Consider the following 17,275-nt stretch of genomic DNA (forward strand, 5'->3'; position numbering starts at 1 on the left):
GTGTGGCTGTGGCTGTGGTGTAGGCTGGCAGCTACAGCTCTGATTAGACCCCTAGCCCGGGAACCTCCATATGCTGCCACTGGAGCAGCCCTAGAAAAGGCAAAAAGACAAAAATAATAATAATTATATATATACCATATATAATATAATATATATATTAAGAATATATAGAATAGAGAATATATATATCACTTTGCTGTATAGCAGAAATAAGCACGTTGTAAGTCAACTATACCTCAGTTAAAATTTTTCAATTGAAAAATCACCCCCCAAAACTCCAGATCCAGCATTCTGCCCCGAAACCTAAGAGCCCGGGTTCTGTGGGCAGACTGGGCATCACACGGGCATATGACCTGATCATTTCCACTCTCTGTACGACACTCTGATGACGGAGACAGGTCACCATGCATCTGTCTAAAGCCACAGCACACACTCCACCAAGAGAACGCTGTTCTTGACCCGACCACGCTTGCTATAAACAATGAAGGTGAAATGCGTCTCCATCCCGTTCCTTTGGGCGCAGGGTAAGAGGCAGTGTTTTTGAGGGCATGTACCCAGGTGTACAACCCTCCCCACAGAGCAGTTTTAGAATATTTCCAGCACGTCCGCCCACCCACCCACGTTCCCATGTGTTCATTTCTTAACTCTCTGTTCCCCCCGCACCCCCCGCGTGCCCCAGTCCCAGCCAATCTGTTCCCGGTCCCTACAGAGCTCCTTCTGCAGCTTTCCTACTAATGGCTTCTCCCACTCAGCAATGGATGTTTAAGATGCTCCATGATGTAACATGCATCCAGAGTCCCTTTTTCCATTTTTCTTTCTTTCTGAAAGACCTTTGTTGTTGTTGTTGTTGCTTTTTTGCTTTTTAGGGACACACGCGCAGCAGTTGGAGGTTCCCAGGCTAGTGGTTGAATCGGAGCTGCAGGTGCCAGCCTACACCACAGCCACAGCAATGCCAGATCCGAACTGCATCTGCAACCTACGCCACAGCTCACGGCCACGCTGGATCCTCAACCCACAGAGCAAGGCCAGGGATGGAACTTGCCACCTCATGGTTCCCCGTTGGATTCGTTTCTGCTCCACCACGACGGGAACTCCAATAATACATATATCTTAATGATACCAAGGACAGGATTGCTTCTGCGACAGCATTTGCAAACTGTAGGAGATTTCTAACAAACCTAGAGTTATTCTAGTTAACGTCATTTTAAAAAATGATTTTTATGTTTTCCATTACAGTGGGTGTACACAGGTCTGTCAATTTCCACTGTACACAGCAAAGGGACCCAGTCACACATGTACGTTCTTTTTCTCACATTATCCTCCATCATGCTCCATCGTAAGTGACTAGATAGAGTTCCCTGTGCTGTACAGCAGGATCTCATTGCTCATAACATCATTTTTTTTTAATTACTGAGCATACACATAATCTCACTCAGGGCTCTGTTGTCTGACTGTAGACATTGTGGGCAGTGATGCCCTGTGGTCTGACTGTAGACATTGTGGGCAGTGATGCCCTGTGGTCTGACTGTAGACATTGTGGCCAGTGATGCTCTGTTGTCTGACTGTAGACATTGTGGGCAGTGATGCCCTGTGATCTGACTGTAGACATTGTGGGCAGTGATGCCCTGCGGTCTGACTGTAGACATTGTGGGCAGTGATGCCCTGTTGTCTGACTGTAGACATTGTGGGCAGTGATGCCCTGCGGTCTGACTGTAGACATTGTGGGCAGTGATGCCCTGCGGTCTGACTGTAGACATTGTGGGCAGTGATGCCCTGTGATCTGACTGTAGACATTGTGGGCAGTGATGCCCTGTGGTCTGACTGTAGACATTGTGGCCAGTGATGCCCTGTGGTCTGACTGTAGACATTGTGGCCAGTGATGCCCTGCGGTCTGACTGTAGACATTGTGGGCAGTGATGCCCTGCGGTCTGACTGTAGACATTGTGGGCAGTGATGCCCTGCGATCTGACTGTAGACATTGTGGCCAGTGATGCCCTGTGGTCTGACTGTAGACATTGTGGCCAGTGATGCTCTGTGGTCTGACTGTAGACATTGTGGGCAGTGATGCCCTGCGATCTGACTGTAGACATTGTGGGCAGTGATGCCCTGCGGTCTGACTGTAGACATTGTGGGCAGTGATGCCCTGCTGTCTGACTGTAGACATTGTGGGCAGTGATGCCCTGCGGTCTGACTGTAGACATTGTGGGCAGTGATGCCCTGCGGTCTGACTGTAGACATTGTGGGCAGTGATGCCCTGTGATCTGACTGTAGACATTGTGGCCAGTGATGCCCTGTGGTCTGACTGTAGACATTGTGGCCAGTGATGCCCTGTTGTCTGACTGTAGACATTGTGGGCAGTGATGCCCTGTGGTCTGACTGTAGACATTGTGGCCAGTGATGCCCTGTGGTCTGACTGTAGACATTGTGGCCAGTGATGCCCTGCGGTCTGACTGTAGACATTGTGGGCAGTGATGCCCTGCGGTCTGACTGTAGACATTGTGGGCAGTGATGCCCTGTGATCTGACTGTAGACATTGTGGCCAGTGATGCCCTGTGGTCTGACTGTAGACATTGTGGGCAGTGATGCCCTGCGGTCTGACTGTAGACATTGTGGGCAGTGATGCCCTGTGATCTGACTGTAGACATTGTGGCCAGTGATGCCCTGTGGTCTGACTGTAGACATTGTGGCCAGTGATGCCCTGTGGTCTGACTGTAGACATTGTGGCCAGTGATGCCCTGTTGTCTGACTGTAGACATTGTGGCCAGTGATAAGCTTTCAGTATAAAGGACGATGTTATCTTTGAAAGCGCGATGTCTTGGGTTTCACCTCTGGACCCATTCAGTCCAAAGTTTTGAAAGAGCAGATGTAGACATTAGCTTCACACGTAGTTCTTTTCAGCCGAGGGCTAAGTGACACAAGAGATCTAGTGTTAGAATGTCCCCAGAATAATTTATAAAATCACTCCTACGCGATGCATAAAAAGTAAGAGGATCCTTCTTTGTACATGAACCTTATCTGCACTTGGATACCAGCAATGGACTTGTGAGAAAAAAGTGTTACATGCAATGAGAGTTTAGAGTACTGTAGGGAGTTAGCAGATGCAAACAATGACATTTAGAATGCACAAGCCTGACGTTCCTGCTGTGGCTCAGTGGTAACAAACCCAACGAGCATCCATGAGGATGCAGGTTCAATCTGGCCTCGCTCCGTGGGTGAAGGATCCGGTGTTGCCGTGAGCTGTGGTGTTAGGTCACAGAGGCAGCTTGGATCTACCGTGGCTGTGGCTGTGGTGGAGGCCAGGAGCTGCAGCTCCAATGCAAGCCCTAGACTGGGAACTTCCAAATGTCGCAGATGCAGCCCTAAAAGAAAAAAATAAATGAGAATGGATAAGCAACAAGGTCCTGCTGTCCAGCTCGGGGAACTCTATCCAGTCTCCTGGGACAGACCGTGATGGAAGAGAAGATAGGAAAGGAGAGGGATATGTAGCTATGACAGGGTCACTGTGCTGAACAGCAGACATTGGCACAACCCTGGACTCAACTAGAGTTTACTTAAAAAAAAAAAAAAAAGACAAGTTAACGTATTTTAGGAAGATGACATTTCCAATGTAGAAAATCAAGTAGCGTTTCCAAATGACTTCTAAGGAGACAGGTTTGGAAAACAGATGATTCAAGCAGTTGAGGAAGGACTATTTTTTTTTTTTTTTTTTTTTTGCCCACTTTGGGCTGCAAATCTCTATACAGGAAATGCTGGCAATATATTTTGGGGTCATGTGTACAAGAAACATACCTAAGCAATCGCTGTATCCATGCCCATCTCAGCTTTCAAAATCAGGGTAGTGGGTTTTGTTCTTTTATTTCTCTTTTTTTTTCTAATTTTTCTTTAAAAATTTTATTGGAGTAGCATTGACTTCTAATGTTGTGTTAGTTTCAGGTGTACTGCATCACGGCTCAGTTATAAATACATACACATCCATTCCTTTTCAGAGCCTTTCCCATATAGGTTACTTTTTATTTTTTATTTTTTTGGTCTTTTTGTCTTTTCTGTGGCCGCTCCCTCGGCCTATGGAGGTTGCTAGGCTAGGGGTCCAGTCGGGGCTGTAGCCACCGGCCTACGCCACAGCCACAGCTCCAGTTCGACCCTAGGCCTGGGAACCTCTGTATGCTGCAGGTGCAGCCCTAAAAAGACCAAAAAAAGAAAAAAGGAAAAAAGTGAGAGATTGACTATGTAAAAGGCCAGTCACAGACAACATCTGGTCCATCTTACTGCCTCTTTTATTCCCTAGTCTACGTTCAGATAATCATGCCTGGCTCTTTGTATCAGAATTGCACTTCAGACCCCATGCTTATCTTGCAGAGTTGAATCCATACGAAACCCAAGTTAAAAACCCATGTGTGGGGAAAAAGCCACCCCATACTTCCAGGGACTCTTTGCAGAGGCGCTGGTCTTGCCATGGACAAAAGAAGAGAGTCCACAGCAAAAATGATATTAGGTCTTGCAATGCACAAAAATAAAAACAAAAAATAGTCCACACCAAAAATTACATTAGGTCTTGCAATGGACACAATGAAATAATCCACACTAAAAGTTATATTAGATTTTGCAATGGACAAAAGAAAATGGTGCACACAAAGAATTATATTAGGTCTTGCAATGAACCAGTAAAATAAAATAAAATAAAATAGTCCACACATTAGGGCTGATTGAAACCAGAAACCCAGGCACAGATCCTCAGAAAGATGGATTTATTTTTGTTTTCGGATGATAAGGGTGTGTGGTTCAGAAATTCCCCCCTTTGGGAGTTCCCATCGTGGAGCAGCGGGAACAAATCCGACTAGGAACCATGAGGTTATGGGTTTGATCCCTGGCCACGCTCAGTGGGTTAAGCATCCGGCGTTGCCATGAGCTGTGATGTAGGTCACAGACACAGCTCAGATCTGGCGTTGCTGTGGCTGTGGTGTAGGCCGGTGGCTACAGCTCTGATTAGACCCCTAGCCTGGGAACCTCCATATGCTGCAGTTGCAGCCCTAAAAAGACAAAAGACAAGAAAAGAGAAAGAAAGAAAGAAAGAAAGAAAGAAAGAAAGAAAGAAAGAGAAAGGGAGAAAGAGAGAGAGAGAAAGAAAGGAAGGAAGGAAGGAGGGAAGGAAGGAAGAAAGAAAGAAAGAAAGAAAGAGAAAGAAAGAAAGAAAAAGAAAAAAGAGAAAGAAAGAAAAAGAAAGGGAGAAAGTGAGAGAGAAAGAAAGAGAGGAAGGAAGGAAGGAAGGAAGAATGAAAGGGAAGAAAGGAAAGAAAGGAAAGAAAGAAAGAAAGAGAAGGGAAGGAAGGAAGAAAGAATTTTGTGTGTGTGTCAAGAACAGGCGTGTGGGTTGTTCCTGGGCGGTGACCCTTTCTGTCCAGATCTCTGTGACTCCAGAGGTCCAAGGGGAAGTCCATTTTCAGGGATGCACTGGGCATCTGTGTTCACCTGGAGCTTGGAGCACCTGGCCGATGGTTCTCACGGCATCCATTCTTGGCGGGGGGGGGGGGGGGGGGGGGGGAGGGAACGACTGTTTTCGTGGATGACTGGGGATGGGTTCAGTGCAAAGTAACAAAATTGGCAGGAAAAGTGGGGGGGGGGTCTGTTTTCCCCAAGCTTAGACTTTAAAAAAAAAAAAACAAGAGTCTGTTACATTTTATGTAAAATAAGCATCAACGTAGCTGCAAAGAGGCAAAGCAGAGAAGGAATGTGTTTGACCTTCTCGTGGGGGTGCTTCCCTGTCCCCCCCTACTCCCCAAAAGCCTGAGGCTGTTGGCCCCATGACCAGTGCTTTTCAAGACCCTCTGACATCCAACGGTTGCCCCAGAATTCGGGGGGTAACTCCTGGTTTCCATATTCAGGGAAACAAGGCCGTCAGGGACACAATGTTGCCAGCAACATCTCCGTAGACCCAGAGGCGGAGCATTATACCTTTTTAAATATTACTCTAGGATCAGGCTGGATGTCATACGGGGCTAAAAGCATTGAAAAAGTTGAAAGGGAGGCCTTAAATGTCCATAAACATAGGCTTTCAATTTGGTTGATTTGGAGTTCCCGTGGTGGCTCAGCAGGTGACGAACCAGACAGAGGGTTCACGGGGACGTGGGTTCGATCCCTGGCTCGCTCAGTGGGTTAAGGACTGGGCATTGCTGCTTACACTGCATTTGTGTATGTATACATGTGGTTTTATTTATATAAAGTTTTAGACAGAAACATGTATGTACACAGATATATGATTAAATGATATATGCATACTATATAATTAAAATGTACTTTATACACATAAAATTATACACATACATGTAAGTACGTGTATGCATGTCTGTATATACAGCCGATTAAAATTATTTTTGCATATATAGGGAGAGCTGGTTATATTTATATTTATGTATATACACATATATATTTTGTGCTTGTAAAGATTTTAGGCATATATTTATATATATACATTTTACAGGTAGAATGTATTACATTAACCACAACTGGTTAATTGCATCAAAATGTGTTTGTGTATAATTTTTAAGCAGCTATATAATGTATACTTATGTATATATGTATATATGCATATATTTTATATGTGTTAATTATAGCATGTGTATATACATGGATATAATTTTAACCATTATATATACATAATATGCATATATGTGTATACATACCTATGTATAAAATTTATAGGTATAAAAATATGCATTTTAACCAGTCACATATAGGTAAATACATAGATAATTTTATTTGTACACAATATAATATGTACATACAAAAACAGGCGTCATTGTAAACAGCTATACAGATACATACATACGTGTGTGTTTGTGTGTGTGTGCGTGTATATACCTATGAGGATTTTTTGCTTTTGTTCTTGTTTTGTTTTTTAGGGCTGCACTGGCAGCATATGGAAGTTCCCAGGCGAGGGGTCGAATTGGAGCTGTAGCTGCCGGCCTACACCACAGCCACAGCAACACGGGATCCAAGCCGTGTCTGTGACCTACACCACAGCTCATGGCAACGCATGATTCTTAACCCACTGAGCGAGGCCAGGGATGGAACCGGCATCCTCATGGAAGCTGGCCAGGTTCCTTAACCACTGAGCCACAACAGGAACACCTATATGACAGTTTTTTAACCAGCAATGGTGTCCAGGGCTGGGATAAGGTAAGAAGAGCTACTATCTGGGTGAACAAATTCCAGGGTCATAAAACACTAAATTCATTCATAAAGGACATGATATTTTAATCACACACACACACTCAGTGCTCAGGGACCACAATAAGCCTTTTCCCATAAGGCAGACGAAACGGTATTTGCAACCAGGCCTGGTGTGTAAGGACACAATGTGTGTAAGAAAAGTTCAGCCTCTTGCTTAAACGGAGGCCTGACCTCTGACCCCAGGTCCAAAGGTGACCTCTGCACCTCTGGAGTGACCTGCTGGACAGCAGTGTCTTTTTCTTTTTTCTTTTTTCTTTTTAAGTCTGCCCCAGAGGCATAGGGAGGTTACCAGGCTAGGGGTCAAATCCAAGCTGCAGCTACCAGTCTACACCACAGCCACAGCCATGCCCCATCTGAGCTGCATCCATGACCACCACAGCTCACGGCAACGCCAGGTCCTTAACCCACTGAGCGAGGCCAGGGATCGAACCAGCATCCTCACGGATACCAGTGGGGTTCTTAACTCGCTGAGTCCCGAGGGGAACTCCCTGTTGTGTATTTTTGGTCACTGATCCAGTTCCCTTCCAATTGAACGTCAACACCCATCTGGCTGTGACTTTTCAAAAGCCAGGTGAGACACTGCTTAATAGACGCCAGTGGTTTTGAACCGTCGGGAAGCTTCGGAACAGAGACGGCTGTTGTACTGAAACCAAACCCTTTTGGGGGCTGCCTGTGCCAGACCTGTTTTCTCTCTCTCTTTGTCTCCATCTCGCCTTTGGTGAAATCGGCAGAGGTCTAAGACGTGGCTGTGGTTGCAGTTCTCCAAGAAAAATAACGGACCTGCATGGAAAGGACGTTTGCAGACGGGGGGTTATGGGGGAGCAGATGGAAGCGGGGTGTGGTCCCCGGGGGAGGAGCCCTCGGTGCCCGGTGGCGTGGAGGGCTGCTCCCGGTGAGGCGTCAGCCTGTGCGTCTGGGGGAGCTGCACCTTGGCAGTGACCTTTTTGGAAGCGCAGAGCTTAAAAAGACCCCACCCTGCACGCACCCACTCCTGGACGCCCGTTTTTATGGACCTAGGCGAGTATTTCCAAAGTATGTGGTAAGTGGGTGACAAGCTATGTTTACAGGCTGAATTTTGATCTTTGAAAGAAGCTAGGTTGCCTTGGCAGGACTTGTTCGCGCTATAAACATGATCTGTTTTCCCTACCACGCGGAGGCCTCCGGCTGCAGGAAGGGTATCGGAGGAACCTTACCAACTGGTCAGAAGGGTGCAGCCGTCCAGGTCTGGAGCTCCCCCACCCCAAGGTGAAACAATCTTGGAGATGTGAATTCAAAAAGACATACTGGACCGGCGTTCCCCTTGTGGCACAGCAGAGACAAATGCCACACGTATCCATGAGGACGCAGGTTGGATCCCTGGCCTCACTCAGTGATTAAGGATCCAGGCGTTGCCGAGAGCTGTGGTGTAGGTCTCAGATATGGCTCAGATATGGCTCAGATCCTGTGTCACTGTGGCTGTGGTGTAGGCTGGCAGCTGCAGCTCTGATTGGAGCCCAAGCCTGGGAACCTCATATGCCGCAGGTGTGGCCCTAAGGGCGGAGGGGAAAGAAGCAAAAATATTGGACATGAAAAAAATCACGAGTCTTTGCTTTCACGATGGAGGGCGGGCGGGATGCCTATTTCCAAGAGAGCATAGGTCTTTTATATTTGTGCTGGCTTCTGACTTTCCCCTGCAACAAAGACCACTTGTGAGATTTTTCAACTTGGAAAAGCATCTTATGCCCAAAAGCGTTCCCCTGGGACCCTTCACAGCTGCAGGACTCAATGATGAATGCCTCGCAGTTTCTGAGATTCTTCCAAGAGCACCCGACACAGTCGTTGCTCAGGAATTTTCCCCCGGGCACAGACGCTGAGCTTGCATTTCTAGCAAAGCTTATTTATTATATTTTTCGACCTGAGGAGAAGAGGACTTAAGGCATCAGTTAGCGTCCTTTGAAATCCTCACCCCCGTGTTTTGACATTTGATGCCAAATGGATCAAGGATTCCTCCACGGATGCATTTGAAGGAGCATTGCATTTTTTTTTAACAGTGCTGCTCGAAAGCCAACAGGAGTTTGGAATGGATACTGCCAGCCTCAAAGATGATTGCCTTTTATCCCAACTGAAGGAAATGAGCAGACTTAAATCTTTGTGGGTTTTTTTTTTTTTTTTTTTTTTTGCTTTTTAAAAGGGCTGCGCCTGAGGCATATGGAGGTTCCCAGGCTAGGGGTCCAATCCCAACTGTAGCTGGCAGCCTACACCACAGCCACAGCAACACTGGATCCAAGCTGCATCTTCGACCTACACCACAACTCATGGCAACACCGGATCTTTAACCCACTCATCGAGGCCAGGGATCGAACCCACAACCTCATGGTTCCTAGTTGGAGTCATTTCCACTGAGCCACAACGGAAACTGCAAGCCTTAAAATCTTTAAGTCTTCTGAAACTATTGTGTGGTTTGAGAGAAAACCCAAACCCACCTGATTTCATTAGTCACCTGAAGTTTTGCATAATTTTTCTTTCTTTTTTTTCTTTCTGTATTTCGAAGATTTTTTTTTTTTTTGGTGGAATTGTTTTTTAAAGTTTTTACATGTGGAATCTGAACAAAGGACAGACTGAACTTCTTTGCAGAACAGATGCTGACTCACAGATATTGAAAAACTTATGGTCTCCAGAGGCGACGGTTTGGGGGGTGGGGGGAGGCGCTTGGGCTGTGGGATGGAAATCCTGTGAAATCAGATTGTATGATCATTATACAACTACAGATGTGATACATTCATGTGAGTAATAAAAAAATTTTTTTTACTCTAGTTGATTTACAATGTTCCTTCAATTTCTGCTGTACAGCAAAGTGACCCAGTCATACATACATACACATTCTTTCTCTCATACTATCATCCATCCTGGTCTATCCCAAGAGACTGGATAGAGTTCCCTGTGCTGGACAGCAGGACCTCATTGCTGATCCATTCTCAATGTCATAGTTTGCATTTACTCACCCCAAACTCTCCGTCCATCCCACTCTCTCCCCTCCCCCTTGACAACCCCAAGTCTGCTGTCTGTGTCTGGGAGTCTGCCTCTAAAGGTCTTCCTCTTTGAAACAATGTTTTATTTTTAATTAATTAATTTGTTTGGGCTGCGCCCATGGCAGGCAGAAGTTCCCAGTTCAGGGATCGAACCCACGCCACAGCCCTGACAACCGCCAGATCCTTAACCCACTGAGCAACTAGGCAACTCCAAGAATAGTCAGGTTCTTCCATCCTCTAGTGTTGACTGTGTCTACAGGCCAGGTTCTGTCCTGGTCTTGACATGGACACCCGGCATCCTTGGGGATGTCCAGAGGTGGCAACAGACGGGCCCTCTTATCCTGTGTCCCTTTACAAGGCAGAAGGAACTTTTCACAAGGACTCTCTGAAGACCCAGCTCCTACCGAAAGCTGGGTGGTACGTGTTTGGTCACTGTGTCCAGGATCTGGAAAACGGCAACCCCCCCCCCCTCCATGGGTAGCTCTGTACCATCAGCATTTCACCAAAATTGTCCCCTGGAATCTATGATCTCGGGAACGAGAAGTGCACCCACCCTCCCAAAAGACCCTGATCTGCTCTGGCAACGAATAAATGGAAATCGGATCAAGCTTGGCTTCAAGGGGTCCATACGTTTGCTCAATGAACAGAGGGCCTGGACCGTAAAAAATGCCCTCATTTTTAGCCCTTTCACTCAAGAGCTGTGATGACAGGATTGCCGAGCTTTTCCTAGGAGGAGTGCCATTGATTCGCAAGAGTTGAGAATCAAGAAAGCCATGGGATGTTCCTTCTCTCTTCAAAAATCCTTGGGCCTCTTTCCACTTCCTGTTGCATAACGAGTGAACTTGAACCAGGACATCTGTTCCAACACTTGCCTTGGCTAAGTTCAAACTAATGTGCCTCCAGTGTGACGTGGAAATTCCCCTTCATCTTTGCGCTTGAATCCTGTGGGCCCCACGTAGGGGAGATGCTGCTGTGGTCCTTCCCCTGAGCCATGTTTTTGCAGTTCCTGGACACCCCCCACCACCGTTTTTACTTTTATTTTGGGGGCTTTTTAAGGCCGCACCCAAGACATATGGAAGTTCCCAGGCTAGGGGTCCAATCAGAGCTGCAGCGGCCAGCCTCCACCACAGCCACAGCAACACCCGATCCGAGCTGTGTCTGCGACCTACGCCACAGCTCATGGCAACGAAACCAGGGATCAATCCCCCATCCTCATGGATCCTAGTTGGGCTCTTAACCTGCTGAGCCCAACGGGAACTCCTGGCTCCAGTACGTTAAGGGATTTATTCTATTCCTTCAATCCCTTCTGTAGATTTTATATTGTTTTTGCTTCTGAAACCATCACTATTTGGCTTTGTCACATTGACGATGCCGGTAAAAACAATATGCTCAGGGCATGCCAAAGACATTCAGAATGCCAGCTGGGGATGCTTTTGTTGTTTTTGACACTTTCTTTTTTACTGTCTCCAGAAGCAAATTGAAAGCCCAAGTGAGGCGTCGCCCCAGAGTGCTCCCCACAAATGGCCTCATTCTGTTCATTACCACCCATCTGGTTCCCAGCCTCCAGCGCTCAATTTTCTGGCCACACAGGCTCCAGGCAAACCACAGTCGTTCCATCTGCTGTCCTCATCACCACAGCTCTCGGCTTTCTGCTTCTCTGGGGCCTCCTTGCCACCGGTCTTCCAGCAACTCTGTGACGGCTTGTGGTGGTGGCCACTGTGCCGTCCTGGTCCTCCCAGCCTCCCAGGTGGCCTCAGATGCACTTCCCCTTGAGGAAGGAAGGATGCTAAGATGTACAGCCATGAAACCGGACCTGCCCTCTCCAAGGGTTACTTACCATTCACTCCTCAAGCCCAGCTGCCTTATCCATCAAACACCAGCCTCCAGAGTTCCCGATGTAGCTCAGGGGGTTACGAACCTGACGAGTATCCACGAGGATGCAGGTTCCACCCCTGACCTCACTCAGTGGGTTCAGGATCCGGCATAGCCGTGAGCTGTGGTGTAGGTCACAGACAATGCTCGGATCCTGTGTTGCTGTGGCTGCGGTGTAGGCCAGCAGCTATGGCTCCAATTTGACCCTTAGCCCAGAAACATCCATATGTGAAGGGTGATGCCCTAAAAAAAAGGTCGGGGGGAATGGACTTGCAGAATGAGAATGTCAAGTATTAATAACCAGAAGGGAGAGGGGGTATTGGCAGGGAATTAATGACAGAATTAGAGCTGCCTCTTATTACAGAGTTTGGCTCACTCTGCATGATCGCCTGAACTCCCAACTGCGCTTTCTTAGCTTCCTTGTACCCTAGCCTAAGGCTACTTCACCAACGAAGAACAAGAGCTTGTGCAGCAACCCACCCATCCATCCATCATCCACTCACCCATATATCCATCCACTGTCTATTCGTACTTCTATCTATTATCGCCTATTATTTATCTGTGTATCTACGGATCTATATACCATCTACGTATCTTTCCATCAATCTATCCACCCATCCATCCATCATCCATCCATACATCCATCCATCATGCATCCATCATGCATCCATCATGCATCCATCATGCATCCACCCATCCATCCAGCCACCCATCCATCATAAATCTACCCATCCTTCCATCCATCCACCCATCATCCATCCATACATCCATCCATCCATCATGCATCCATCATATAACCATCATCCATCCATCCACCCATCCATCCAGCCACCCATCCATCATAAATCTACCCATCCTTCCACCCATCCATCCATCATCCATCCATCCATACATCCATCATGCATCCATCATATATCCATCATCCATCCACCCATCCATCCAGCCACCCATCCATCATAAATCTACCCATCCCTCCATCCATCCACCCATCATCCATCCATCCTTCTCTCATCATCTGCCTATCTAAGTATCCTTTAATATGCCTACCCATCCATCCACCTACCCATCCATCATCCATCCATCCTTTTCTTATCTATCTACCGTCTATGCAGCTATCCATTAATCTGCCTACTTCCCATCTAGGATCTATCCATCCATTCTTCTATCACCTATCTATCTAGCCACCTATCATCTATACAATCAATTTGCCATTCCTACAAAATTTCAGAGTGGTGACTTGGAAAGTCAAATGTCTTCTGTCTACTAACCAAAGAAGTCAGAAGGAGACGGCCACTGCCTTTGTAAGAAGTCCCAGGACGCCCGCGTTGTTGGAGGAAAAGAAGGGGGGTAAAATTCATTCTGGATGAGATGTAACGCCTGAACCCTCATTACTCAGCCAAGAAGAATCTCACTTTTGATCAACGCCTTCCTGTCCAAGGCAATTCTGTCTTTCAGTCAAGCCATCCCCTCATCAATCCATATTCTGTAAGCTTCACTCACCTCAGAGCCAGCTTCTCAGAGAACCCCACCGCTGCCCAACCTCCAAAGTTGCCTCCACCCATGTCCCAGATCCATCCTGCATCTCCTGTTTGCCTCCTGCCCTTTAGGACTGGAATCTTCTCGGGACAGCAGGGTCTGGGATATGGGGAGATAACCCCTTCCCCTTTTTTTGTCATTTTAGGGCCTCACCCACAGCATATGGAAGTTTCCAGGCCAGGGGTCAAATCAAAGCTGCAGCTGTGGGTCTATGCTACAGCCACAGCAATGCCAGATCTGAGCTGCATCCGTGACCTACGGTCCACCTTGTGTCAACACCAGATCCTTAACCCACTGCGCGAGGCCAGGGAAGAAGCCTGCATCCTCATGGATACCAGTCTGGTTCTTAACCACTGAGCCACAATGGGAACTCCTCACCAAGTTGTCTAAAGGGCTGCCTTTCCTATACATTTGAAGTTCTGTGTGTGTCACAGATAAGCATCCCTCCTTTGGAATCCTTTGTTGAAGAATTTGGTTCAAAGTTCCTCCTCTGGTGTTGGTCTTAATTTTTCATTTCACGTATGGAGTCTTTTGTTAAAAAGAAGTTCTTCACTGTAAGTTGGCTCCCATGGTATTTTCTTCAATGGTTAAGGTTTTCGTAACTTTAAAAAAAATCCCTCTGGACTCGAAGGAGAGAAAGATATTTTTTTCTCTGTTCTCTTCCAGACATTTCACTTCAGTCCATCTGGAAGTGAGTGTGAGTCCATATGGTTTTCATCTTTTTCCATATGGAAAGCCAACCACTGCAGCCTTTTTATCAAAAGTCCTCCATGGAGTGACCCAGCAGCAATCTCTCCTCTGCTGTAGACAGTGAACCTACTGCTCTCAATCCAAGGTCCTGAGTCTGTTCATCTTTATCTGAGCCCTGGAGCCTGATGGACATATGGGAGGCAAGCCAGAGGGCTGGGGACTTGGTGCCCCCAAGAAAGCGCCCCCACAGAAAGCTGTTGGTGGATAAGCACGCCAGCTCACTCACCCCACAGCCAGGGGAGTGCTTGGGCGTGTTCTAAACGCCCTCCAAAGCTCTCAGCTGGATGACCTCGGTTGTCCACCATGTCAACCTGCTGGAGAAACCCCCCATTTATCAGCCTCCTTTCTTTCCTGCCTCCCTTCCCCACCTCCTGTTGGCGCTCCCTACCCAAAGAAACTCCTGGGAACTCTTGAATCAAGCTCTGCTTCTGAGGGAACCCACACTAGAAGGTATACCTTATACGCACACACACACACCTTAGCTCGTATCTCTAGATATCATCCCCCTATAGGTCCATCTACCCACCTATCTTCTATCAATCATCTACCTGTCCATCTATTACACATCAATCATCTATCTATCCTTCTACTTTCTTCCATCTGCCTATCATAGCTATCATCTCTCTAGCCATTGTGTATCACCTATCCATCTATGATTTATCAATCATCGGTCATCTATCAACTATTTATCCATGTATTACCTATCATGTAAATACCTATCGTATCTACCTACCTATCAATCTAGCTATATACCCATTATCTATCAATCATTATTCATCATTATCTACCCATGCAACCATTTATCTATCTATCCAGTCATCCATCTATCCATCAATATCTATTGATCTAGCTATAGTTTATTTATCTCTCTATTCTTTTCCTTTGGTCTCTAATTTGCTTATGCGTAAATCTGGGGGTTTGGTTTTTTGTTTTTTTTTTTTTAATTTATTTTTAGGGCCACACCAGCAGCATATGGAGGCTCCCAGGCTAGGGGTCCAACTGGAGCTGTGGCTGCCGGGCTACACCACAGCCACAGCAACATGAGATCTGAGCTGCATCTGTGACCTACACCACAGCCCACTGCAATGCCGGATCCTGAACCCACTGAGCGAGGCCAGGGATCGAACCCTAGTCCTCAGGGATGCCTAGGCAGGTTCCTTAACCGCTGAGCCACAATGGGAACTCTGATGACTTTTTTTTTTTTTTTTTTGTCTGCACCCATGGCATATAGAAGATTCCAGGCCAGGGATCACACCCGGGCCACAACAGTGACCACACCAGTTCCTCAACAAACACGCACTGTGCCACAGGAGGACCCCCCCCCACACACACACACACACACACACGAGATGACATTTTTAATCCCCTGACCAGGTGAGTCCTGGAGGCTCTCACGCTCCTCTTCCTCCTCGGTCCTGCCATTTTCAGGGACCCCATCTACCTCATAAAAGGTATGAGTGAGAAAGCAACAGACAAGACAACTGTATACATTTATATAACAAAGAAAAACCTGGCATCGGAATCCACCAGGTTGGCCTCAATGCCCAGCACCTGTAACCTAAACCCAGTGCGGAAGTGTTGAGACTATCTCGGAGCCCCAGATACAAACGCAACCGCTCTGCAGAGCTTAAACCTTCTCCGACCGGCGTGTTCCTGTTATGGGTGTGGAAGCCTCCTCCTACAGCAAGACGGAGCCACATGCACCCCCCCCCACCCCCACCCCCGGCCACGTTGTGGGGGCTCACGAAGATTCCAGAACATCGCTGGCGTCCTCAGATCTCCAGCCCGAGAAGGGCTGGCTTGCAGACGCACAGCCCAGAGAGGCGGGTCGGAGCCAGGGGGGACCTGGAGAGGTTGGGGGGCTTCCAGGGAGCAACGGAAAATGACGAGAGTCTTGGCACAAGGCTGCGAGACTATGTCTAAGGAGAAAAACAACCTTCGGAGGAAATGGATCTGAGTCAAGGACTTAGCCTTCACGCCGTTTCTGAGCGAGGGAGCGGAGTCCAGCGCAACGCGCCATGTAATTGCATGCACTTAATAAAAAAATAAAAAAACAAGCTCAGCTGTTCCCTCCACGCCCCTTGGCAGCCTTTGCTCCCAAACTCGGAAGGGCCGTGTACTCACTGTGGACGCGCGGGGGTGGAGTCGGTGGAGGTCTGGACCAGGACGGGGGCAACGGAGCGGAGAGGGTGGGCCTCAGAGGGTCTCAGAGCCGTGTGCGGGCCGGCTCGGGCGGCCGTGTTGAAGACCCCCGGGGGGAGCGGCTTCACCAGCAGGCACCTGTGGTCAGTCCGTTTTGCAGGTGGGAACTATGAGATCAAGGCGTCGTCAGGATTGGTTTCTGCTGAGACGTCTCTCCCTGGGCACCTGCCTGAGACATGGAGATATAAATAGATGGAGAGAGAGAGAGGGAAAGAGAAAAAGAGAGAAAGAAAGAAGGAAAGAAAGAAAGAGAGAGAGAAAGAAAGAAAGAGAGAAAGAAAGAAAGAAAGAGAGAGAAAGAAAGAAAGAGAAGGAAGGAAGGAAGGAAAGAGAGAAGGAAGGAGAAAGGAAGGAAGGAAAAGAAAGAAGAAGAAGAAAAAAGGCATTCCCAGTGAGGCACAGCGGAAACCAATCCAACTAGGAACCATGAGGTTGTGGGTTCGACCCCTGGCCTGGCTCAATGGTTTAAGGATCTGGCCTTGCCATGAGCTGTGGTGTAGGTCACACACGTGGCTTGGATCCTGCGTTGGTGTGGCTATGGTGTAGGCCAGTAGCTACAGCTCCGATTAGACCCCTAGCCTGGGAGCCTCCATATGCTGCAGGTGTGGCCCTAAGAAGACAAAAAAAGAAAGAGAACGAGAAAGGGAAATGCTTTATAGTCTTGAAAGTGCTGGACTATT

The 17,275-nt window shown here is 47.5% G+C and overlaps 1 protein-coding gene across 2 annotated transcripts; it reads right to left on the bottom strand.

Moving 5' to 3' along the window:
* On the bottom strand, positions 1,394-16,789 carry LOC110257789. 2 transcript variants are annotated; one of them, XM_021080419.1, is made up of 2 exons: positions 16,518-16,789; positions 1,394-2,905 (listed from the first exon to the last, which is right to left on the bottom strand). In XM_021080419.1, exon 2 carries the CDS (start codon positions 2,680-2,682, stop codon positions 1,429-1,431), a length of 1,254 nt encoding a protein of 417 aa, XP_020936078.1. In that variant the 5' UTR covers positions 2,683-2,905; positions 16,518-16,789; the 3' UTR covers positions 1,394-1,428. The 2 variants fall into 2 exon arrangements, 1 of the variants encoding a protein (XP_020936078.1); XR_002340760.1 differs by lacking the exon at positions 1,394-2,905 and adding an exon at positions 7,673-8,007.

This window comes from Sus scrofa, chromosome X (assembly GCF_000003025.6).
Source record: "Sus scrofa isolate TJ Tabasco breed Duroc chromosome X, Sscrofa11.1, whole genome shotgun sequence".
In the NCBI taxonomy this organism is placed as follows: domain Eukaryota; kingdom Metazoa; phylum Chordata; class Mammalia; order Artiodactyla; family Suidae; genus Sus; species Sus scrofa.

Bases quoted from the DNA above. Each gene is read 5' to 3' on its own strand.
- LOC110257789 (XM_021080419.1), bottom strand. From the start codon at position 2,682: ATGTCTACAGTCAGACCACAGGGCATCACTGGCCACAATGTCTACAGT.